At 47.3% G+C, this 24,883-nt stretch overlaps 2 protein-coding genes across 2 annotated transcripts in view; one reads left to right on the top strand and one right to left on the bottom strand.

Annotated features, from left to right (window-relative positions):
• The window catches only part of CTPS2 (CTP synthase 2), a 124,978-nt gene extending 110,410 nt beyond the window's left edge, over window positions 1–14,568 (bottom strand). The window contains exons 1-4 of the mRNA XM_031660604.1: window positions 14,451–14,568; window positions 6,443–6,647; window positions 2,450–2,620; window positions 1,462–1,562 (exon numbers count right to left, since the gene is read on the bottom strand). Of these exons, the coding sequence (XP_031516464.1) occupies window positions 1,462–1,562; window positions 2,450–2,620; window positions 6,443–6,608 (438 nt within the window). The 5' untranslated portion in view covers window positions 6,609–6,647; window positions 14,451–14,568. The remainder of the gene's footprint in view (window positions 1–1,461; window positions 1,563–2,449; window positions 2,621–6,442; window positions 6,648–14,450) is intronic.
• Window positions 14,569–22,307: 7,739 nt separating this feature from the next.
• SYAP1 (synapse associated protein 1) overlaps window positions 22,308–24,883 on the top strand; it is a 48,034-nt gene continuing 45,458 nt past the window's right edge. The window contains exon 1 of the mRNA XM_003918881.5: window positions 22,308–22,620. Within this exon, the coding sequence (XP_003918930.1) occupies window positions 22,446–22,620 (175 nt within the window). The 5' untranslated portion in view covers window positions 22,308–22,445. The remainder of the gene's footprint in view (window positions 22,621–24,883) is intronic.

Below are 24,883 nucleotides of genomic sequence, written 5' to 3'. Positions count from 1 at the left end.
ATCATGATATCTGCTAACACTTACATTGATGACAATAATAATAGCTAACTTACATTTACTGAGCACTTCCTAAATGCCAGACATTGCAAAGTGCTCTTTATTATTGCATTTAATCCCCAAACAATCCTGTCACTATCTTATTATTACAATATTATATTATTACCACATTATTACAAATGAGGACATTAAAACTGTGAGAATTTTCCAAAAGTCATACAGGCATCTGAATACTAGTTAATAATTTTTAAGCACTTACTATATCTGTGACACCATTCTAAGCACTAAGTGTAGAGACTTATTTAATCTTCAAAACAACGAGTTAAATGAGTTACAAATGAGGTAAATGAGTTAAAGAGGCACAGAGAGGTTGAGCAAACTTGCCCAAGGTCACCCCCTCCTCCCTGTAAGTAACCTTGCTAGGCTACAAACCCAGCCCGTTTGCCTCCAGACTCTTAATCACTGAGCTACACATGGCTCAGGCGTCACTGCAGAAATATGAACCAAGACGGCCTGACTCTAAGAACCAAATTGGTCATTATTCTGCTCTTTCGCCGGGCAATTAAGCCAACTGACATTTAGAGGAGGAGGATATGGATGTTATTCTCATTCTGCATGTGGAGAGGAAGGGAACAAGGTGAAGGAAGTGAACAAACGGCAAGTTCAAATACTACTTTTTTTTTTTTTAAATTAAGACAGGGTCTGGCTCCATCGCCCAGGCTGAAGTGCTGGTGCAATCATGACTCTCTGAAGCCTCAACCTCCCGGGCTCAAAAGATCCTCCCATTTCAGATTCTCAAGTAGCTGGGACTACAGGTGCGTACCACCATGCCTAGCTAATTTTTGTAGTTTCTGTAGAGACAGGTTTTCGCCATGTTGTCCAGGCTGTCTCAAACTCATGGGCTCAAGCAATCCTCCCACCTTGGCATCTGAAAATGCCGGGATTACAGGCATCAGCCACCTCGCCCAGCCACTAGCTTCTTTCTTTAAACAGCTGATACTAATCACTTATCACCTCTACCATCTGACTTCCCTAACCCAGTGTCTCTTTACACTTCCAAAGCACTTCGGAAATACTTTTCAAATAGCATGCACTAGACTGCAGTCTGTCGTGTGTGGACAGGGTTGTCTGCAAGTTCACCAAGGGTAGAGACTGTGCCCATCCCAGGCCCCAGCACAGAAGAGGCCCTCACATTGACTTTATCAGCAGCTGATCAGTCTCCACAAGCAGATCACTGCACATCTACCCACGAGTATGTGTGATTGTCTGTCTAATGCCAATCTTGCCCACTCACTTGTGACCACAAAGACAGAAGCCATCTATGTTGTTTCTTGCTCTGACCCCACCTCCTAGCCCAGTGTCCAGCACTCAGGAGGGTGTGTGTAAGTATTTGTCAAATAAATGAAGATCAGATGCTCAAAGACCCAGCAGGATATAATTTTATAAAGAAAGTTCTGTGCTTGCCTCAATAACGCATATTTGGGGCTCTTCCTTATTACCATCCACCGGCACCTTGGCTTGGTTCATAACCCACTCCTGGACAGCATCAGTAATGTGAGGGACAACTGTAGAAAGAAGTATTAATACAAAAGTTTATTCCATGTTCATGAGAAAAGAATGTGCTTAGGCCGGGCGCGGTGGCTCAAGCCTGTAATCCCAGCACTTTGGGAGGCCGAGACGGGCGGATCATGAGGTCAGGAGATCGAGACCATCCTGGCTAACACGGTGAAACCCCGTCTCTACTAAAAAATACAAAAAACTAGCCGGGCGAGGTGGCGGCGCCTGTAGTCCCAGCTACTCGGGAGGCTGAGGCAGGAGAATGGCGGGAACCCAGGAGGCGGAGCTTGCAGTGAGCTGAGATCCGGCCAGTGCACTCCAGCCCGGGCGACAGAGCGAGACTCCGTCTCAAAAAAAAAAAAAAAAAAAAAAAAGAATGTGCTTTAGGCCTCCCCAGTCACCTGAAAGTCACCTGGAAAGTTACCCTGACATTTTTGGAAAATGAAAAGAGAAAAATGCAACAAGTTTAAAAGAATTAGAACTTGTAGAGCACAGGGACTGTGACATTTTCAGTTCTATGTGGGTTTTTGTTTTTGTTTTTTGAGACGGAGCCTCACTCTGTCGCCCAGGCTGGAGTGCAGTGGCACGATATCGGCTCACTGCAACCTCTGCCTCCTGGGTTTGAGTGATTCTCCTGCCTCAGCCTCCCAAATAGCTGGGATTACAGGCATTCGCCACCATGCCCAACTAATTTTTTATTTTTAGTAGAGATGGGGTTTCACCATGTTGGCCAGGCTGGTCTCGAACTCCTGACCTCAGGTGATCCACTGGCCTCGGACTCCCAAAGTGCTGGAATTACAGGCGTGAGCCACCATGCCTGGCCTTCAGTTCTACTTTTGAGTAGCACAAAGATATTCAGCACACAGGGCTCCATAATGTCTGTGGAATATAATACCTTGCACTGTTTTCCCCAGGTAATCGCCACGCCTCTCTTTGTTGATCACGTGCTGATATATCTTCCCCGTGGTGATATTGTTGTCTTTATAAAGATTAATATCCAAAAATCTCTCATAATTTCCAAGGTCTAAATCAACTTCTCCACCATCATTTAAGACGAAGACTTCACCTAGGATTAAAAAGGCAATGGAAAAATCAAAATTTTGCTTCCAGTAAATTTTTCAAAGACGGACATATTTTTGTTAAAAAACTGGTAAAAGATGTATTTCTAAGCCATATTCTATCACCATCTCCTTTTTGGTGGAGAAAATAATTCAATTCTATCCAAGAAAATGCATCAGAAAATTCTATTTATAGTATTCCATTGTGGTTTTTGTTTTTTATCTACTGAAATTCTGTCTTCAGGATTTAGCTTTTCCAAACTCAACATATGCCACACAAAAAAAGGACTTGAAAACAGCAATTTTATTTTATTTTTATTTTTTTTTTTTTTTTGAGACGGAGTCTCGCTCTGTCGCCCAGGCTGGAGTGCAGTGGCCAGATCTCAGCTCACTGCAAGCTCCGCCTCCCGGGTTCCCGCTATTCTCCTGCCTCAGCCTCCCGAGTAGCTGGGACCACAGGCGCCGCCACCTCGCCCGGCTAATTTTTTGTGTTTTTAGTAGAGACGGGGTTTCGCCGTGTTAGCCAGGATGGTCTCGATCTCCTGACCTTGTGATCCGCCCATCTCGGCCTCCCAAAGTGCTGGGATTACAGGCTGGAGCCACCGCGCCCGGCCACGAAAACAGCAATTTTAAAAACAAACAGTATTTTACTTCAAAGCATCAGTATCCTGGACTCTGGAATTGCGATAAGAAACTTTTACTTGATTCTCATCTTGGTTGAAGCCACAATTAGACAGCAGGTGACAAAGCAAGGCCACAGCTAACCCATAAGGCAACTTGGTGAAAGTGAGGGAAAAAGCCTGTGTGTGCCATAAGCTACGTGCACAATGCACTGTCATAAAAGACAGGTGCCGACTTCATCGCACGAGAAGCACCCACTTTACTAGACACGTTTGTAGATCTCTATTGTCACTTCGGGGCATTGACTGAGAGTTGTATATTTCTAAAGCCACCTTGTGGGAATTAAACCTTTCCTCTATTAAGGGAACTATCATTTATTCCTATTTCCTTTTTAAGGAAAAAAGCAAACTGATATCACAATACTTTTTTTTCTTCTTTTTTTTTGAGACAGAGTCTCACTGTCAACCGGGCTGGAGCACGGTGGTGCCATCTCAGCTCACTGCAACCTCTGCCTCCTGGATCCAAGCAATTCTCATGTCTCAGCTTCCCAAGTAGCTGGGATTACAGACATATACCATCATGCCTGGCTAATCTTTATATTACTATTATTATTACTATTATTATTAGTTTGAGATGGGGTCTCGCTCTATCGCCAGGCTGGAGTACAGTGGCACGATCTCGGGTCACTGCAATCTCTGACTCCCTGATTCAAGCCATTCTCCTGCCTCAGCCTCCTGAGTAGCTGGGATTACAGGTGCACACCACCACACCCAGCTAATTTTTTTGTATTTTTAGTAGAGACAGGGTTTTACCACGTTGGCCAGGATGGTCTCCATCTCCTGACCTCGTGATCTACCTGCCACGGCCTCCCAAAGTGCTAGGATTACAGGCGTGAACCACCGCGCCCAGCCTATTATTTTTTCTTTTAATAGAGACAGAGTTTCACCATGTTTGCCAGGCTGGGTAGGAGAATCACTTGAACCTGGGAGGCGGAGGTTGCAGTGAACCGAGGTCACACACTGCACTCCAACCTGCGTGACAGAGTGAGACTGTCTCAAAAAAAAAAAAAATTTCATAAAAAGAATCCAAAGAAAATTTAGTGTAACACATGGCATTAGTCAATGGTGCCGCACAACAACCCCAAAATCTCTGCAACTTACAAAACATTTATTTATTTCTCCCTCATGTTACACGGGGGCTGTGAGTCACTTGTGAGTCACTTGTTTCTTCTCATTCCAGGACCAAGGCTGAACGAGAAATCTCTGAAAAGCAAGCTGTTCTCATGGTGGAGGGCAGAACCACAAAACAGACTGAGCCAAACCACGCAGATGCATTTGACATTTCTGCTTCAACAAGGCATATGTTAATATTCCCTAACATCCCATAGGACAAAACAAATCACATGGCCAAACAGAGTGACCAACCTGCTTGGTTTGCCCAGGACTAAGCGGGTTCCCAGCACACGGGACTTTCTGTTTTAAAATCAGGAACATTCCAAACAAACCAAGACAAGTTAACTATCCTATGTGGCCAAACTCCAAGGTCAAAGGGCAGGGAAATGTATTCCACAGAGGGATGGTGGGTGATATTTTGAAGCAAAAATACAATCTACCACAGACTTGAATAAGTCATTCGCAAACAAAATCAAAATCAAAGAAATCTAAACTAAAACAATAAGATACCCTCTTTTTGTTTGTTTTATTCTCCAGTTAGTGAAGTTTAAAACAAAGTATTCAAGGCCGGGCGCAGTGGCTCATGCCTGTAATCCCACCACTTTGGGAGGCCGAGGTAGGAGGATTGCTTGAGCCCAGGAGGTCGAGACCAGCCTGAGTAACATGGCAAAATCCAGCTCTATAAAAAAAAAAAATACAAAAATTAGCCAGACGTGGTGGTGCGTACCCGTAATCCCAGCTACCCAGGGGACTGAAGCAGGAAGATCACTTGAGCCCAGGAGGGGGAGGTTGCATTGAGCCGAGATCTTGGCCACTGCACTCCAGCCTGGGTGATAGAGTGAGACCCTGTCTCAAAAAACAAAAACAAGAAGACAGAATAGCAAGGGACACAAACATTTCTGTTTCTTGATCAGGGGCTGGTTACACAGTGTGTTCATTTAATGAAAATTCATCCAACTGTACACTTACGATTTATGCTCTTTTTTGCTTGCATATAAAAAGGTTTTTTTTGGTTGTTTTTTGTTGTTGTTTTGTTTTTTGTTTTGTTTTGTTTTGTTTTTTTGAGACAGAGTCTCGCTCCGTCTCCCAGGCTGGAATGCAATGGCTTGATCTTGGCTTACTGCAACCTCCGCCTGCCAGGTTCAAGTGATTCTCCTGCCTCAACCTCCTGAGTAGCTGGGACTACAGATACATGACACCACACCCAGCTAATTTTCTTTTTTTCTTTGAGACGGAGTCTCGCTCTGTCACCCAGGCTGGAGTGCAGTGGCCAGATCTCAGCTCACTGCAAGCTCCGCCTCCCGGGTTTACGCCATTCTCCTGCCTCAGCCTCCCGAGTAGCTGGGACTACAGGCGCCCGCCATCTCTCCCGGCTAGTTTTTTGTATTTTTTTTTTAGTAGAGACGGGGTTTCACCGTGTTAGCCAGGTCTCGATCTCCTGACCTCGTGATCCGCCTGTCTCGGCCTCCCAAAGTGCTGGGATTACAGGCTTGAGCCACCGCGCCCGGCCCACCCAGCTAATTTTTTATATTTTTAGTAGAGACGAGGTTTCACCGTATTAGCCAGGATGGTCTCAATCTCCTGACCTCGTGATCTGCCTGCCTTGGCCTCCCAAAGTGTTGGGATTACAGGCATAAACCACCGCGCCCGGCCTCATAAAAACTTTTTTTTAAATAGCATGTAAGGGCTAAAGCCATTTTAAAAATAAATAGAATACACTCATACATCAAAATGTCACCATTAATAATAGTTACTCCAGGCAATGGGAAATGTTAAGAGAAACATACTACCTTTATGATAAAAATAAAACAGAATCCATAGTACAAAAAGTACAATGTTTCCACAAGGGTTGATTAATTTGGAATGTCATCAGAGGTATGAACAATGTGTCAATGACCATGAGAAAATTCACGTATTCATAGCATGCAATCTAGTCACTCTAAATCTGGAACTACATCCTAAAGAAATTACCCAAAGCGGAAGAAAAAAATGCAGTTGAGCCTAGCGCTATAAGGGGGAAGTGGTTCTCTTTCGTACCGTGTTCATAAGGTGAAAAAGTGCCAGCATCGATGTTAATATAGGGGTCGATTTTGATGGCAGTAACTCGGAGTCCACATGATTTTAGAATCGTCCCAATGCTGCTGGCAATGATCCCTTTACCGATGCCTGAGATGACCCCACCCGTGACCAGGATGTACTTCATTGGCAGAATAGTGGCTGGGTGCCAACACCCAGATATAATCTGAAAGGCAATAAAATTATGGATAAGGAAAGAGAAATATTTGAAACTAGTAAAGCAGACAGTGCATTCAACCAGAATTTTTTTCTTTTTTTTTTTTTTTTTAAGACAGTCTCACTCTGTCACCCAGGCTGGAGAGCAGTGGTGCAATCATGGCTCACTGTAATCTCTGCTCGCTGGGTTCAAGCGATCCTCCCACCTCAGCATCCTAGTAACTGAGACTGTAGGTGAGCACCACCACACCCTGCTAATTTTTGTGGTTTTTTTGTAGAGACAGAGTTTCACCATGTTGCCCACGCTAGTCTCCAACTCCTGAGCTCAACCGATCTACCTGCCTCAGCCTCCCAAAGTGCTGGGATAACAGGCATGAGCCACCGCCCCTAGCTCAGAATTTTTTTTTTTAAGAGACAGTGTCTCACTAGGTCACCCAGGCTGGAGTGTAGTGGCATGTTCATAGCTCACTGCAACCTTGAACTTCAGGGCTCAAGCAATCCTCTTGCCTCAGGCTCTGGAGTAGCTGGGACTACAGGCACGTGCCAACTCTCTCAGCTAATTCTTAAAACATTTTTGTAAAGACAGGTTCTTACTATGATGCCCTGGCTGGTCTCAGACTCCTGGGCTCAAGCAGTCCTCTTGTCTTGGCCTCCCAAGATGCTGTGATTACAAAAGTGAGCCACCATGCTTCATCTCACCAAAATTTCAAAAGCACACAGCAGTTTTCTATCTAAACTAAATACTTGAACTTTTTTTGAAACAGAGTCTTATCTTCTAGGCTTTTTATTATTGTCACTATACAGAAAGCTGTGGATACCTTCTGCAAGCAAAGTGCCTAGGTCTGTTGCCCTGGGTTTCCAAAGACCTCAACTCTATCATGCAACAAACTTCATCATGATAAACCAAATTTCTCTAGGATTCACAGGCATGCTAAGATGTTTAAGAGCTCAGACTCCAGTGTCAGACTGATCTGTACAAACTGTACCTGGGCAAGTTCTTTTTTTTTTCCTTTTTTCTTTTTTTTTTTAGACAGGGTCTCACTCAGTTGCCCAGGCTGGAATGTAGTGACACAATCTCGGCTCACTGCAACCTCCACCTCCCCGGTCCAAATGATTCTCATGCCTCAGCCTCCCAAGTAGCTAGGATTATAGGCATGCACCACCATGCTGGGCTAATTTTTGTATTTTTAGTAGAGATGGGATTTCACCATGTTGGCCAGGCTGGTCTCAAACTCCTGGTCTCAAGTGACCACCCACCTCGGCCTCCCAAAGTGCTGGGATCACAGGCGTGAGCCACCACGCCCGGCCTTGGGCAAGTTCTTTATCCTTTCTGTGCCTATTCCTTCATCTGTAAAGTGGGGAAAAAATAGCAATCTCTAGGAATACAATTTGGTGTTAAAAAGAAATGGGCTACCAAGCCTTGAAAAAACATGGAGGAATCTCAAGTGCATATTACCAAGTGAAAGAAGCCAATCTGAAAAAGCTACATACTGTATGACTTCAACTATATGACACTTTGGAAAAGGCAAAACTAGAGAGACAGTGAAAAGATCAGTGATTGTCAGCGGGTAGGAGGGAGAGAGGGATGAATAGGCAGAATACAAGGGAATTTTAGGGCAGTGAAACTATTCTGCATAGTACTGTAATGACGGATCCATGTCATTATACATTTATCCAAACCCACAGAATGGACAACAGGAAGAGTGAACCCTGATGTAAATAAACTACGGACTTTCTGCTGGGCGCGGTGGCTCACGCCTGTAATCCCAGCACTTTGGGAGGCCGAGGCGGGCGCATCACCTGAGGTCAGGAGGTCAAGACCAGCCTGGCCAACATGGAGAAACCCCGTCTTTACTAAAAATACAAAATTAGCCAGGCGTGGTGGCGCATGCCTGTAATCCCAGCTACTCGAGGGGGCTGAGGCAGGAGAATCGCTTGAACTCGGGAGGTGGAGGTTGCAGTGAGCCGAGATCATGCCATTGCACTCCAGCCTGGGCAACAAGAGCGAAACTCCATCTCAAAAAAACAAAACAAAATGAAAACCTATGAATCTTAGGCAAAAATGATGCATCAATGTAGGTTCACTGATTATAATAAATGTACCACTCTGCAAGTGCGGGATGTTAATAGGAGGTTGGGCATAGCGGTGGGGGAGAGGATGTATGGGAACTCTGTACTTTCCGCTTAGTTTTGCTGTGAACCTAAAATTATTCTAAAAAAAAAAAAAAAAAGTCTTGCTGGGTGCAGTGGCTCACTGCACTCCAGCCTGGGCGACAGAGCGAGACTCTGTCTCAAAAAAATAAAAAACAAAAACTGTATTTAAATAAGCAATATTAAAACAATTACAACTCATCTAGCTCACAGATGCTGACTGTCTGAATCCTGTTACACCAGTCAAAACTACAACTTTTATTGGACAAGAGACTGATTTCAGTAACTTTCTCCTGATAAGACCACAACCATAGACTGGCTCTGGCCAGTTTACAGAGGCTGCGGACTTGCGTGCCTTCATGTCCTGAAAAGAACTTTTGATGTATAGGGCTTAACTGAAATTCATTTAAATGTTAAGTCTCCACCCCAAAGTGAACAGGGGTCATATGCTATTTGCATGTTTATTCAATACACATGAGTCAGGACCACCTTCATGAATATTCATAGCTCCTTCTGTAACCTGTTGAATATGTATGTTTAGTCAACCTGTTCAGCATAAAGCTGAACCCTCCTCCTTCAGAGTGACTGCCTCTGGTTTTGGGAGGCCAAGGTAAGAGGGTCACTTGAGGCCAGAAGTTTGAGAACAGCCTAGGCAACATAGTGAGACCCTGTCTCTTTAAAACGTGTGCTTCCCAGCCTGTGGGATGGCCCCTTTGCAGGCTGTAACCCTTTATGAGAAATAAAGTAAGCCAGGCGCGGTGGCTCACGCCTGTAATCCCAGCACTTTGGGAGGCCGAGGTGGGTGGATCACAGAGGTCAGGAGTTCAAGACCAGCCTGACAAACATGGTGAAACTCCATCTCTACTAAAAATACAAAAAGTAGCTCGGCGTGGTCGTGGGCACCTGTAATCTCAGCTAGTAGGGAGGCTGAGGCAGGAGAATCGCTTGAAACTGGAAGCAGGAGGTTGCAGTGAGCCAAGATCACACCATTGCACTCCAGCCTGGGCAACAGAGTGAGACTCCATCTCAAATAAATAAAATAAAATTATATATATACATATATTACATATATAATGTTTATTTGAACATCTATTACACGCTTGACATATTTCCAAGTCCTAGGGATACGGAGATAAAAAGACAAGGTCTATGTCCCACTGGACTTCACCTTTCCTGCAGGATTAAGGGGCAAATGAACTGTGCTTTAATTATACCTTATTCTGGCACCGTCATACTGTTCAAATGACTCTCTTTGTAAAAGTTACCAAAATGGAAAAATGCTGTAGAGGTATGGTGAAGAAAACTGGCATACATTCGTGCGAAGTCACATTATGCCTAATAATTTTTTATATAAGAAAATGCTTCTTTGGGAGGCTGAGGCGAGCAGTTCAAGACCAGCCTGGCCAACATGGTGAAACCCTGTCTCTACCAAAAATACAAAAATTAGCCAGGCATGGTGGCAGGTGCCTGTAATCCCAGCTACTCGGGAGGCTGAGGCAGGAGAATCACTTGAACCCCGGAGGCAGAGGTTGCAGTGAGCCGAGATGGCACCATTGCACTCCAGTCTGGGGAACAAGAGCAAGACTTCATCTCAAAAACAAGAGAGTAAAGAAAAAAGAAAATGCTTATGTGGCCAGGCACAGTGGCTCACGCCTGTAATCCCAGCACTTTGGGAGGCCGAGACGGGCGGATTGCCTGAGCTCAAGAGTTCAAGACCAGGTTGGGCAACATGGGGAAACCCCATCTCTACTAAAATACAAAAGATCAGCCGGGTGTGGTGGCGTGCACCTGTAATCCCAGCTACTCGGGAGGCTGAGGCACAAGAATTGCTTGAACCTGGGAGGTGGAGGTTGTGCCAATGCCCTCCAACCTGGGCAACAAAGCAAAACTCTGTCTCAAAAAAAAAGGAAGGAAGAAAGAAAATGCTTACGTTACCTGAAAAAAGAGAGAGCAGACTATAACATTGAATATATTATTGACTATGTTTTTTTAAATTAAGATCTAAATGTTAATAGTCACCATTAAGATTTCCGTCTTATGGCCGGGTGCAATGGCTCACGCCTGTAATCCCAACATTTTGGGAGGTCAAGGCGGGTGGATCACGAGGTCAAGAGATCAAGACCATCCTGGCCAACATGGTAAAATCTTGTCTCTACTAAAAATACAAAAATTAGCCAGGCGTGGTGGCGCCTGCCTGTAGTCCCAGGTACTTGGGAGGCTTAGGCAGGAGAATCACTTGAACCCAGGAGGTGGAGGTTGCAGTGAGCCAAGATTGCGACACTGCACTCCACCCCGGCAACAGAGTGAGACTCTGTCTAAAAAAAAAAAAAAAAAAAAAAAAAATTCCATCTTTATTTGGTCAAAGATACACCATGTTATGTCTTAATATATTTAGGTGATTAGGTTGTCTGTGTTGGGGCTCAAGAAAACAAAACCCCAAAATGAAGGCCTCAGAAGCAAAGTTTCTCTCTGACCTTCTCCTGCCCTCCTGCCTGTCACCCCTCATACTCCCCCAAGGCAAGTCATAGAAACTAGAACCTCTTTCCCTGCAAAGCCAGCCAGAAAGTCAAAAAATATGACTCTAACCTTCCTCTCAACCACCTTTCTATACAACAGCTGGCCATAAAGAAATTAAGACCCTCATTCCAAAGAGGTTCTACCCCATACCGGGGAGGAAGAAAAGCTACAACAGAGAGGCCAAGAAGAATGTGGACAGGCCTTGCTGGGTTTCCCCACTCCGTCTATTTCCATCAGCTCATCCGTCCCTGCTTCATGGACTCCAAGCATAAAATCAGATCATTTCCCTTGCATCTTTAAGGGGTTTTCATTTCTGAAGGCTTCCATGTCACACAAACCTACGATTCAACAAATTGTTATGCTTCTCTCTTGTTTTTTTTTTTTTTTTTTTTTTGAGACGGAGTCCCGCTCTGCCGCCCAGGCTGGAGTGCAGTGGCCGGATCTCAGCTCACTGCAAGCTCCGCCTCCCGGGTTTATGCCATTCTCCTGCCTCAGCCTCCCAAGTAGCTGGGACTACAGGCGCCCACCACCTCGCCCGGCTAGTTTTTTGTATTTTTCAGTAGAGACGGGGTTTCCCCGTGTTAGCCAGGATGGTCTCGATCTCCTGACCTTGTGATCCGCCCGTCTCGGCCTCCCAAAGTGCTGGGATTACAGGCTTGAGCCACCACGCCCGGCCTTCTCTCTTGTTAATCTGTCTCTTGTCTAAGGCTGTCAGCCGTGACCCTTATGATATCAGCTCTTTCCTCCCCTACATCAGCAATTACTCATTTTCTGTTTTGTCAAAAACACAAGATACCTTTTTAAAGCACATTGGATATTTTAGAGACCTTTTGTAAGAATGCAACTTAATACCAAGGAGACACCTAATTCTTTCTACTTTGTTGTTGTTGTTGTTGTTGTTGTTTTGAGATGGAGTTGTGTTCAGTCACCAGGCTGGAGTGCAATGGCACAATCTGGGCTCACTGCAACCTCTGCCTCCTGGGTTCAAGCAATTCTCCTGCCTCAGCCTCCCGAGTAGCTGGGACTACAGGTGTGTGCCACCATTCCCAGCTAATTTTTGTATTTTTAGTAGAGACGGGGTTTCACCATGTTGTCCAGGATGGTCTCGATCTCGACCTCATGATCCTCCTGCCTCGGCCTCCCAAAGTGCTGGGATTACAGGCGTGAGCCACCATGCCCGGCCCTTTACCTCTTTTAAGCAAACAAGTAACTTTAACAAAGTTTCAAAGGTGCAGGGAAAGGCTGGCCCTGTTTTAGATCACTTTCTCCATTGGGGATGGTTTCTGGTGTCAAGACAAGCTTTTCATTTACTCTTACATGCAGTGAGCAGAACCAAGTGTTTATAGAATAGCACCGTGTAGAGCTGTGCTGTCTCCACTATATAATAAAAAATATTGGCCGGGCGCGGTGGCTCAAGCCTGTAATCCCAGCACTTTGGGAGGCCGAGACGGGCGGATCACGAGGTCAGGAGATCGAGACCATCCTGGCTAACACGGTGAAACCCCGTCTCTATTAAGAAATACAAAAAACTAGCCGGGCGAGGTGGCGGGCGCCTGTAGTCCCAGCTACTCGGGAGGCTGAGGCCGGAGAACGGCGTGAACCCGGGAGGCGGAGCTTGCAGTGAGCTGAGATCCGGCCACTGCAGTCCAGCCTGGGTGACAGAGCGAGACTCCGTCTCAAAAAAAAAAAAAAAAAAAAAAATTACACAGCCAGGTATGTAATTTTAAGTTTCTAGTAGCCATATTAAAAAAGTAAAAAGAATCAAATGAAGTCCATGTTAATATATGTTACTTAACCCAATGTAGCCAAAAATGTTATAACTTTTAACACACAATGTAAGAATTTATTAGTGAAATATTTTACACCCTTTTTGTGTACTGAACTTTCAGAAATCAGGTGCCTATACTTAGAGCACATCTCAGTACGGATTTTGCCACATTTCCAGTATTCAATAACCACATGTGACCAGTGGCTCCCACATTAGACCAGGCAGGCCTAGAGCAAATAAAAGCACCAGGAGCACCCAGAGACACCTTCTCAGTGATGGCCATTTAAAAAGTAATGTTAGACACAAAAGAGTACTTACCTGATGATCTTGTTCTATGAAGTTCTAGAACAGGCAAAGCTAAACTATGATAACAATCAGAACCAGGGTTGAATGAGGGGCCTGGGGCGGATTGACAGGAAGGAGGTACCAGGGAACTTTGCAGGGTGAAGGAAATGGTCAGTGTCCACTTGGGATAACGGTTACAGGAGTGTATAATTTGTCAAATCCCGTCGATTTGCACACTGAAAATGGGGCATTTTATTGAATATAAACTATACATACAATTTTTTTTTATGTTGCCCCCAAAAAGCTATTTTGTAGCAGCAGCGTAGTTCGGCACTACGAGCCCTAACCATCTAGTACGGGGAAAACGCGGGGGTTGTTGTTTAAGGGGTGCACTGCGACGGGAGAGAGGACAGAAAGGCCATGTTACCGGCGCTGATCACCAGCCTCGCCGACCCCCGCTTGCGGCTTCACTTCCGCCAACGCCATCTCAGGGCTCTCCGGGTTCCCGAGGGCCGGGAGAAGTGGGGATCCGGGTGCGGGCGCTGGCGCCGGCGGGGGCGGGAAGAAGCGCGTCCCGGGGACGCGCGGGACAGGCTCCGACCGCACTGGGCACGGGCCAGCGTTCCCCAGTGTCCGCGCCACACCCGGCAGCCGAGGTCTGCGAGCGCGGGGTGCGGGACGCGCGGGGCTGGCGGCCGGACTCTGGACTCAGCGCTGGGGAGGGAGCCGGCGCCATCAGAGAGGGGACAAAGGAGCCCAGCCTCACAAGTGCACCGAGGCTTGGGGGTGCAGGGCAGAGAGGCCCTGGGGACGTGGGATGGCCCGGGCGCCAAGGCCCTGGGGGTCTGGGACAGGCCCAGGAGGGAAGTTACCTGCGCGGTGGTGGTAGCGCCGGGTAGGGTGGCTGGTGGGCACGGCGGGCTCCACCCCGCAGCTGGCCTGGCGCTCACCTGTCGGGCTGGGGAAGGGGTCGCTGCCGGGGCTGTCCAAAGCCGCCCCCAGGATCTTGCCACCGCCCACCCGGGCCTTGGGGTGCGCGGCGCCCTCCTCGCCCACCCTCCCCTCTCCCTGCTGCTGGCCCAGCTGACTCACGCTGGTGAGCTTGGGGTTTGCACCCGGGTTTGTGCAATGGTCCAAAACAAGCGCCTAAAAAGTGATTCCTCCAGCACAGGCAGCTCCCGTCACCCTCCTCTCTGGACGCACTGGGCCCCAGGCCTCGCCCAGCTCGGGGACCGCTCCTCCCTCCCGTGGCTCACTTCGCAAAGGCACTTCGAGTGCGCGGGTGAACTCCACAATTCCCGGAGAGCCCCGGCCTCCTGGCAAGCCGAGACCCTCGCTCGAGTCCTCCCGTCCAGATCTTACCCTTGTAAAGAACTTCACTGGTCACAAACGTTTGTGCATCCCCTACTACGCCCCAGGAACTGCAGAAGCGCTCAGGAGAGAAGGAAAAGAAAAAAGAATGCCTGCCTTTGAGGAACTAGCTCACAGTCTGGAGGGAGGTCCACCCGTCTGTTAGAACCAGTAAGGTTCCCTAGAACAATATTTCTGCAGCAAAGAGCTGCGGGGGTGCAGGGAGGGGGGAAGGCAATTAAGGCTTGGAAGGGTGACTTTTTTTTTTTTTTCTTTGAGACGGAGTTTCGCCCTTTTTGCCCAGGCTGGAGTGCAATGGCGCGATCTCGGCTCACTGCAACCTCCACCTCCCGGATTCAAGCGATTCTCCCTGCCTCAGCCTCCGGAGTAGCTGGGATTACAGGCGAGCGCCACCACGCTTGGCTAAATTTGCATTTTTAGTAGAAACGGGGTTACATCACGTTGGCCAGACTGGTCTCGAACTCCCGACCTCAGGTGATCCGCCTGCCTTGGCCTCCCAAAGTGCTGGGATTACAGGCTTGAGCCACTGCACCCGGCCCAAATACTCTAAAAAGTCACTCTTCGGGTGACTCGCGCCTGTAATCCCAGCACTTTGGGAGGCCGAGGCGGGCAGATTACCTGAGGTCGGGAGTTCAAGACCAGGCCTAGCCAACGTGGTATAACCCTGTCTCTACTAAAAATGCAAAATTAGCCGGGCGTCGTGGCACCTGCCTGTAATCCCACCTACTCGGAAGGCTGAGGCAGAGAGAATCGCAGAATCGCTTGAACCCGGGAGGCAGAGGTTGCAGTGAGCCGCAATCCGGCCACTGCACTCCAGCCTGGGCGACAGAGGAGACTTTGTCTCAAAAAAAAAAAAAAAAAGTACTGGAGGATGATTGGTGCTGGGAACGGATACAGGAGGTTTTTCGGGTGAAGGCAAGAAGCAAACCACTGAAGGAAGCTAACGTGGACAATAGAAGGGTCTGAAGTGAGATGGAAGATTTTAGGAAAGTGGTGGAAATGTTGCATAACCAGTGTGAGATGCTAGAGCGACAAGTTAGTCAAGAGTCACTGGAAACCTAGTGGAGTTTGGAAACCATCATTGTGTAGTGGTGTCCAGCTATAATCCGGCAAGGTATCTACAGAAATATAGCTTAGTTATAAAACCCAAGTTTCCTGCTTGCATAGAGTAGAAGGACAAGAGGGTGAGGAGGTGGAGGACACAGAAAGACTGTGATTGCAGTGATGGGCCAGAGTTCTAGTCCTAGAGGACAGGAACTATTAATAAAACCAGTGGGGAGCTGATAGACTGGGAGACAGATGAGAGAAGGGCTCCAAGGCCAGGGCCTCTGAGGAGAGGACTGGCAAACTGGCCCCAGAGTGTGGTGCTGGAGTTCAGGCCTTCAAACGGATATTCCAGGAAATGAGACACTTTGGGGTGTAGCAGCTACAATGGAATAGAAAAGTGAGATGAGCATCACTGGCCTTGGGTTTAGTGCCCACAAGGCTGGCGTGTTGGACATCGAGGGTCCCAAAAGGATGGCAGGAGGTGGAGGAGTCAATCGAGGTCAAGGAACTTTAGAGAATTGGGGTTGCAGGGTGGGTAGTGAGTCTGAAACTAATAGATGACTGACAAGGAAAGGGAGAAGGTTGCAGAATAAATGTCCAGTGCCTTTCAAGACACAATGGAGGCCTGGTGCCGTGGCACACCCCTGTAATCCCAGCACTTTGAGAGGCCGAGGCAGGCAGATAGTTTGAGTCCAGGAGTTGGTGACTTGCCTGGACAACATGGCAAAATCCCGTCTCTACAAAAAATACAAAAATTATCAGTTGTGCTGGCGTGCGTCCCAGGGGAGGCTGAAGCGAGAAGATCGCCTGAGCACAGGAGGTCAAGGCTGCAATGTGCTATGATCGTGCCACTGCACTCCAGCCTGGACAACAGAGTGAGAGCTTGTCTCAAAAAAAAAAAAAAAAATCAATTAATTTAAAAAAATAAACACGGCCAGGCATGGTGGCTCACGCCTGTAATCCCAGCACTTTAGGAGGCCAAGGCGGGTGGATCACGAGGTCAAGAGATTGAGACCATCCTGGCTAACACGGTGAAACCCTGTCTCTACTAAAAATACAAAAAATTAGCCGGGCGTGGTGGCATGTGCCTGTAGTCCCAACTACTGGGAGGCTAAAGCAGGAGAATCTCTTGAACCCGGGAGGCGGAGATTGCAGTGAGCCAAGATCGTGCCACTGCACTCCAGCCTGGGCGACAAGAGCGAAACTCTCAAAAAAAATAAACACAATGGAGTTTCTCCCCACCCAGGACGAAAGAACAGTATTGTGGAGGAAGCAGTAAGAAGCTTGGAACAATGATGTCAATTTCTGGGAAAATAAGCAGAGGCTTCACTCAGCAGGGTATCCTTGGGAGAGATCCAGGTCTCCATGGGTATTGGGGGGGTCCAGGGGAGGGACAAGGAACCACCTTGTCAAAAGGCTAGAGGAATAAACAAGTCTTCCAGAAGGCTCAGGGGAAAGAACATTTGTGAAATGGGTTGGTGTGGGTGCTAATACTTAATACCTGCCACAAACCAGGACAGTTGTTATGATCCCCTTTTTAGAATGAGGGACCTGAGGTTCAGAGATGTGAAATGTCTTGACCAAGGGTACATTAGTTAATATGAGTGGCAAAGCCAGGACATCAATGCACAGCCAGACTCCACCACAGGATGTAAGGCCTGATCTAATCGTCCTATTCATTTATGAGGCTAATGGATAAAGATAGTCTGTATATACAAAGGGCTCAGTATAATAACTATTGTATTTTTAATCTCAAATGGGAAAAATAACGAGCTGGAAAACAAATTTGATAACAGGATGCGGATTGACTGAATTGTGTGGGATAAGGGTGTATCCTCATTCAACAAGTGTCAATTCATGGCCCACCACCAGCATAACATTTTGCTAAATCCGCACAAGATGACTTTTTTTTTTTCTTAAGATGGGGTTTCATTCTTGTTGCCCAGGCTGGAGTGCAATGGCACAATCTCGGCTCACTGCAACCTCCACCTCCCGGGTTCAAGTGATTCTCTTGCCTCAGCCTCCTGAGTAGCTGGGATTACAGGTGCCCACCACCACGCCCGGCTAATTTTTGTATTTTTAGTAGAGATAGGGTTTTACCATGTTGGCCAGGCTGGTCTTGAACTCCTGACCTCAGGTGATCAACCCACCTCAGCCTCCCAAAGTTCTGGTATTATGGGCATGAGCCACCGTGCCTGGCCAGATGATTTTTTTAAAATGAAAATGAAAGCTGAAGTGTGGTGGCTCAAGTCATCCCAGCACTTTAGAGGCCGAGACGGGCGGATCACGAGGTCAGATCGAGACCATCCTGGCGCATCACGGGTGAAAACCCCGCTCTACTAAAAAATACAAAAACTAGCCGGGCGAGGTGTATGGCGCCAGTCCCAGCTATCTCGAGGCCGAGGCAGGAGAATGGCGGAACCCGAGGCGGAGCAGTGAGCTGAGATCCTGCCACAGCACTTCCAGCCTGGGTGACAGAGCAAGACTCCGCTTAAAAAAAAAAAAAAAAAAAAAAAAAAAAGAAAAATGAAGCCCATCATTAAGTTGATTGCTTATGTTCTCCTTTTGTAATCTTTTTTTTTTTTTTTCTATTTTTTGAGTCAGGGTCTCACTCTATCACCCAGGTTGGAGTACAGTGGCATGATCACAGCTCACTGCAGCCTCCAGCTCCCAGGCTCAAGCAGTCCCCCTGCCTCAGCTTCCCAAGTAGCTGAGACGACAGGTGCAAGCCACTACACCCAGCTCATTTTTTGTTTTTTGTATAGACAGGGTCTCGTTATGTTGCCCAGGCTGGTCTCAAACTCCTAGACTCAAGCAATCCTCCCACCTTGGCCTCACAAAGTGCTGGGATTATAGGCATGAGCCATTGTGCCCAGCCTAATCTCTTATTTTTAAGAATTCTACCTTTCAGAACAGTTGTAAAACTGTCTATCCCTTGGTGACCACAGTGTTCACCACGATTTTAAGTGTACCTTAAGATAAAGCAGAGTAAGGCTGAAAGGACTGGGCCCCACCTCTGCTATGGGAAGGACCATACTTCTTTTGCAAGTGAGGAAACTTGAAGGGCAAAAAGACAAGTAAAACATCAAGTTTAGGCCGGTCATGGTGGCTCACTCCTGTAATCCCAGCACTTTGGGAGGCCGAGGTGGGTGGATCACCTGAGATCAGGAGTTCGAGACCAGCCTGGCCAACATGGTGAAACCCCGTCTCTACTAAAAACACAACATTAGCCAGGTGTGATGGCAGGCGCCTGTAATTCCAGCTATTTGGGAGGCTGAGGCAGGAGAATCGCTTGAACCCAGGAGGCAGAGGATACAGTGAGCCGAGATTGTGCCACTGCACTTTAGCCTGGGCAAGACAGAGCGAGACTCCGTCTCAAACCTACCAAATAGCTGAAAATAGAGGCCCAAGTTTATTCACCTACTAGATGATGGAATTAGAAGCCCATCCTAGGCTTCTCACTCAAATTCCAGGCTCTGTTCAATCATACTTGAAGCAAATATCCTATTCCGGAAAGTCGCAATCACTTTCAGGTTCTCACTAACTTAATAAAGCCTAGAAAGGCATTGATCCTAAGACATCTCCTGACTTCAAAGCTGAATCAATACTTGGACTCTAAAAACAGGCTGGAATGTCATTAATGTCACTGAACTGTACACTAAAAAAGTTATGTTCACTACAATTTAAAATATTAATAGTGTAATATACCAAAAATATATACCATTGAATTGTACACTTTAGACAGGTGAATTGTTTAAATCTCAATAAAGCTGTTTGGGGGAAAGAAAAAACAGGTTGGGCTTGATAACCTAAAATCCTGGACTTGAATAAAATGTACATATAAGTCAGGCTGGAAAACTGGACAGCAGGGAAATCAGAGTTGTAATCAATTCCTCATGTACTCCCTCAGGTCACTGGAACCATCCTCCTCTTCTCAAAATAGCTGGGGACCAAGGAATCATGGATGTCCTTCCACAACTAATGACTGGAGACTGTGCTCGGGAAATGCGTCCATGAACTCCCTGCTCTGAAGCGTACTTATTCACATCACTAGTTTTTTGTCAGTTTTACATGCTATTGTGGGAAAAGTTAAAAATATAGAAAAGACAAATGTTTAATTACTCAGCTTCAACCCATGGCCAGGCTTGTTTCATCTATATCCCACGTTTCCCCCCCACCCCCATCTGTAACAGTAATTTGGAAGCAAATTCCAGACATGGTATCATTTTTTTTACGGAGTTTTGCTCTTGTCGCCCAGGCTGGAGTGCAACAGCAGGATCTCAGCTCACTGCAACCTCCGCCTCCTGAGTTCAAGTGATTCTCCTGCCTCAGTCTCGATGGCTGGGATTACAGGCACCAGCCCTGCGCCTGGCTAACTTTTGTATTTTTAGTAGAGAGCGAGGGGTTCCACCATGTTGGTCCGGACTGATCTCAAGCTCTAACCTCCAGGTGATCCACCCGTCACAAGACACTCCCAAAGCTGGGATTACAGGTGTGACCACCGCCCCACAGCCCAGATATGAGTATGTTTCTTTGGTAAAATCTCAATACGAGGCGGTGATTGGCTCAAGCCATAATCCCAGCACTTTGGGAGGCCGAGGCAGGCGGATCAGTCGGGAAGATGAGACCATCCTGGAACAACATGGTGAAGCCCGTCTAAAAATACAAAAGCAACCGGTAGTGTGGGACGCCTCTTAGTCCCAACACTCAGGCTGGGAAAGAAATAGCGTGTTCCAGGGGCCGAGGCTGATGAGCTGGGCCGGCCACTACTCCAGCCTGGAGATGACTGGCAGACTCCGTCTCAAAAAAAAAAAAAAATATCAATACAGCGATGGATAAACAAAACGTGGTGTATACAGACAAGGAAATACTATTCAGTCTTAGAAAGAAATTGACACAGCCTTGAGGACATTATGCTAAGTGAAAGAAGCCAGTCACAGACAAATATTGAATGATTCCACTTATATTAAGGTATCTAGTCAGACCCACAGAGACAAGAAGTAGAATGGAGGTAGGAGGGGGATGACAAGGACAGGAATGGGGAATTGTTTAATAGGTAGTTTCAGTTTTGCAAGATGAAGTTCTTTCTATTTTTCATTCTTTTTTTTTTTCTTTTTTTTTGTGAGACGGAGTCTCGCTCTGTCACCCAGGCTGGAGTGCAATGGCTTGATCTCAGCTCACTGCAAGCTCCGCCTCCCGGGTTCACGCCATTCTCCTGCCTCAGCTTCCCAAGTAGCTGACTACAGGCACCCGCCACCATGCCCGGCTAATTTTTTTTGTATTTTTAGTAGAGATGGGGTTTCACCGTGTTAGGCAGGATGGTCTCGAACTCCTGACCTTGTAATCCGCCCGCCTCGGCCTCCCAAAGTGCTGGGATTACAGGCATGAGTCACCGTGCCCGGTCTATTTTTCATTCTTTTAATTGCAAGATGAAGAGTTCTGAATATTCATTTCACAACAACGTGAATGTACTTAACAGTAGTGAATTGTACACTTAGAAATGGTTAAGATGGTAAATCATATTAAGATGGTAAATTTTGTGTATTTTACCACAATTAAAAATTTTTAATTTCACAATTCCTCCATTTTATCAACTATCCAGTGTTCAAATTTCCAGTTCTTATAAGTATCATACTATTTTTTTCAATGTGTTTGCTGAATTAGGGTCCTAATAAAATGCACAAGGGGCCATGGGTTACATCTCTTAAGTCTTTTTTTTTTGAGACGGAGTCTCTCTGTGTCGCCCAGGCTGGAGTGCAGTGGCGCGATCTCGGCTCACTGCAAGCTCCGCCTCCTGGGTTCACGCCATTCTCCCGCCTCAGCCTCCGAGTAGCTGGGACTACAGGCGCCCGCCACCTCGCCCGGCTATTTTTTTGTATTTTTAGTAGAGACGGGGTTTCACCATGTTAGCCAGGATGGTCTCGATCTCCTGACCTCGTGATCCACCCGCCTCGGCCTCCCAAAGTGCTGAGATTACAGGCTTGAGCCACCGCGCCCGGCCCCTTAAGTCTTTTTTAATCTATAGGTTCCCCACCACACCCCCCTCTTCCTTGCAATTTATTTGAAGAAACAAGGTTGTCTGTCCTGTGGCTTCTCATAGTCTAGATTCTGCTGACAGCATCCCATTGTGTTGTTTAACAACTTATTCTGTTCTCTTATTCCCTGTTAGTTGGGCTTGGCAGCTTTGGGTTAGTTTTCAGTTGGGCTCAGGAGGAGGCTAAAGACATCCAATTCCGCGGGAACCCAGCCCTGCGGGACCTGAAAAGGCGAGGCTAAGTCACCAGCCAAGCTGCTTAGAGGCAGTGTTAAAATGAGACTGGCTAGGACTTCGACAAAGACACCGTCTACACGCCTACTAGGTCAGTCACCTACAGAGCCGGCGAATGAGGAAAAAGGCAAGGCGGGGCTACGCTGGGAAAGCTCTTTGTCCCCTATCCACATGCACAAAACAGTTGTCACAACTGACGTCACCAGGGGCGGAGCCTTTGGACGGAAGTGACGCTTATGCAGCCGCGGCGGAGTCGTCATAGAGGCGGGGCCGCAGGCGACTCCCGTTTTCCTCCGACTTCCGGACATCTCCCTGAGAGTCGCGCAGAGTGGAGTCAGAGGCAACCAGTCCTCGCTCCGGTCTCTGGGGATCCGGACCGCGGCGGCGGCCCCGCGGACGGGATGTTCCGGGGCTTGAGCAGTTGGCTGGGCTTGCAGCAGCCGGCGGCAGGCGGTGGGCAGCCCAATGCAGACGCTCCACCCGAGCAGCCATCCGAGACGGTGGCTGAGTCCGCGGAGGAGGAGCTGCAGCAAACGGGAGACCAGGAGCTCCTCCACCAGGCCAAAGACTTCGGCAGTGAGTCTCCCCTGGCTCTGGGACCGGGATGGTGAGGGGCGCGTTCCTCCTCTGGGACGACCCTGGGGCGCGCGGGCCCGACTGGCTGTGGGATGAGGGGGCCGAGGTGAGAGGCAGGGGAGGAAGATGTGTCTGTCGGTCAGTCCTCTCCGGGTCGGGAGAGATTGGTGAGGATCTGGACAAGGCCACAGCTTCGTCTAGCAGTCAGGTCCTGTCCCTGAAGTTCCTGGTGGCAAGTCTACAAAGTTTGCAGACATTGGAATCTGGTATGCAGCCAAGCAGTGTGACCCAACGTCTTCGGGTTTGACGAGGAATCTTTTTTGTTCAATTTGAAAACCTTCACCTTCACCCCCCAGATCGGGATCGTTGGCGAGCTTGAACTGGTTGAAAAAATGTTTTTTTGCCCTTAGGTCAGAATGTGTTGTCTGAAGTAAACTGACAATTACTGAATGTCTGCCCCTGGCCATCTGCTTTTTAGATACAGTGGGACCTTTTTCCTTGAGGGAGAGAAAATGCCACTGTCTGCTCTACGCAAGTTGCAGTACTAGATGTTTTATGAAAGATATCCCGTTTCATCTGTTAAACACCCCCAGTGAGTTAGGGGAACAAGCCCAGAGCTATTGGGCCAAAGTTATACTGATAGTGAGTGGTGGAAATGGAATTTGAACTTCGATCTGCCTAATTTTAAAGCCCGTGCTCTTTCCGAGTTTACAGCCTACAGGGGTTGGGGGACGAATAATAATAGACGTGAAGTAAACACATGCTGTAGTAATTCTCATTTATGGAGAGACCGTAGTGGGCTTCAGTGATCAGAGGAAGCATCTTTGAGGCCCAGTGCGGTGGCTCACGCCTGTAATCCCAGCACTTTGAGAGGCTGAGGTGGGCGGATCATGAGGTCAGCAGTTCGAGACCAGCCTGGCCAACATGGTGTAACCCCGTCTCTACTAAAAATACAAAAAATAGCCTGGCGCGCACCTGTAATCCCAGCTACTCAGGAGGCTGAGGCAGGAGAATCGCTTGAACCAGGGAGGTGGAGGTTGCAGTGAGCTGAAATCGCACCATTGCACTCCAGCCTGGGTGACAGAGCAAGACTCCATGTCAAAAAACAAAACAAAACAAAACAAAAAAGCATCTTTGAGGAGTTAAGCCCTAAAGCAGCCCAGCACTACAAGTGAGAGAACTGCAACAAAGGTAGATATTAAGTTCAGCAAGCATTTGAAGAATCTACTAAAAGATGGGGGTGTGGGAGGAGAGCAGCCTGAGAGTGGATAAACACATATTTGAGTAAGACAGGGCCTAACAGTTTTTCTGGAGACAGGGTCTCAGTCTTTTGTCCAGGCTGGAGTGCAGTGGCACGATCTTGACTCACTGCAACCTCCGCCTCCGGGGTTCAAGTGATCTTCCTACCTTATCCTCTCCAGTAGCTGGGATTACAGGTGTGCACCACCACGCCCAGCTAATTTTTGTATTTTTAGTAGAGATGGGGTTTCACCACGTTGGGCAGGCTGGGCCCTAACGTTTAAAAGTTTACTATGGGATGAAAGCACAGGGAAAACAGACATCATCTCAAACCATGATAGTACATGGTCTCAGCCCAAGACCCCCAGATAGAATAGTCTTGCTCTGTCGCCCAGACTGGAGTGCAATGGCACGATCTCACTGCAGCCTTGGCTCACTGCAACCTCCACCTCCTGGGTTCAAGCTATTCTCCTTCCTCAGCCTCCTGAGTAGCTGGGACTACAGGCACACGCTGCCACACCTGGCTAATTTTTTTTTTTTTTTTTGTACTTTTAATAGAGTCAGGGTTTCACCATGTTGGTCAGGCTGGTCTCAAAGTCCTGATCGCAAGTGATTCACCCACCTTGACCTCAAAGCGGTGGGATTACAGGCATGAGCCACTGCACCTGGCCCCTCTGAATATTTTTTAATAACTGCATTTTTCATATGGATGTGTACTTTGGAGCTAATGCTGCCATCTTTCTGCTCACCAGATTCTCTTTCGATATTTACGGAAGCTGAGGTTAGATGGAAGTACCCACAAACACACACACATTGTGATTTTAAAGCTTCAGAATAAATGAGAATTCTTTCCTTTCTGAAATTTATGCAATTTTAGAAAGTCGTGAAGGTTCTAGTTCATATACAAACTGTGAGAGACAAGAGAGATGATCCGATATTTTTTATTTCTACATATTGATCCTAAGAAGTATATTGTCTTTAAGAAGACCCATTTATGTTTTGAAAACTGGAATTAGGCCGGGCG

Source organism: Papio anubis, chromosome X (assembly GCF_008728515.1).
Source record: "Papio anubis isolate 15944 chromosome X, Panubis1.0, whole genome shotgun sequence".
Taxonomy (NCBI): domain Eukaryota; kingdom Metazoa; phylum Chordata; class Mammalia; order Primates; family Cercopithecidae; genus Papio; species Papio anubis.
This window is presented reverse-complemented; position numbering and strand designations above follow the sequence as displayed.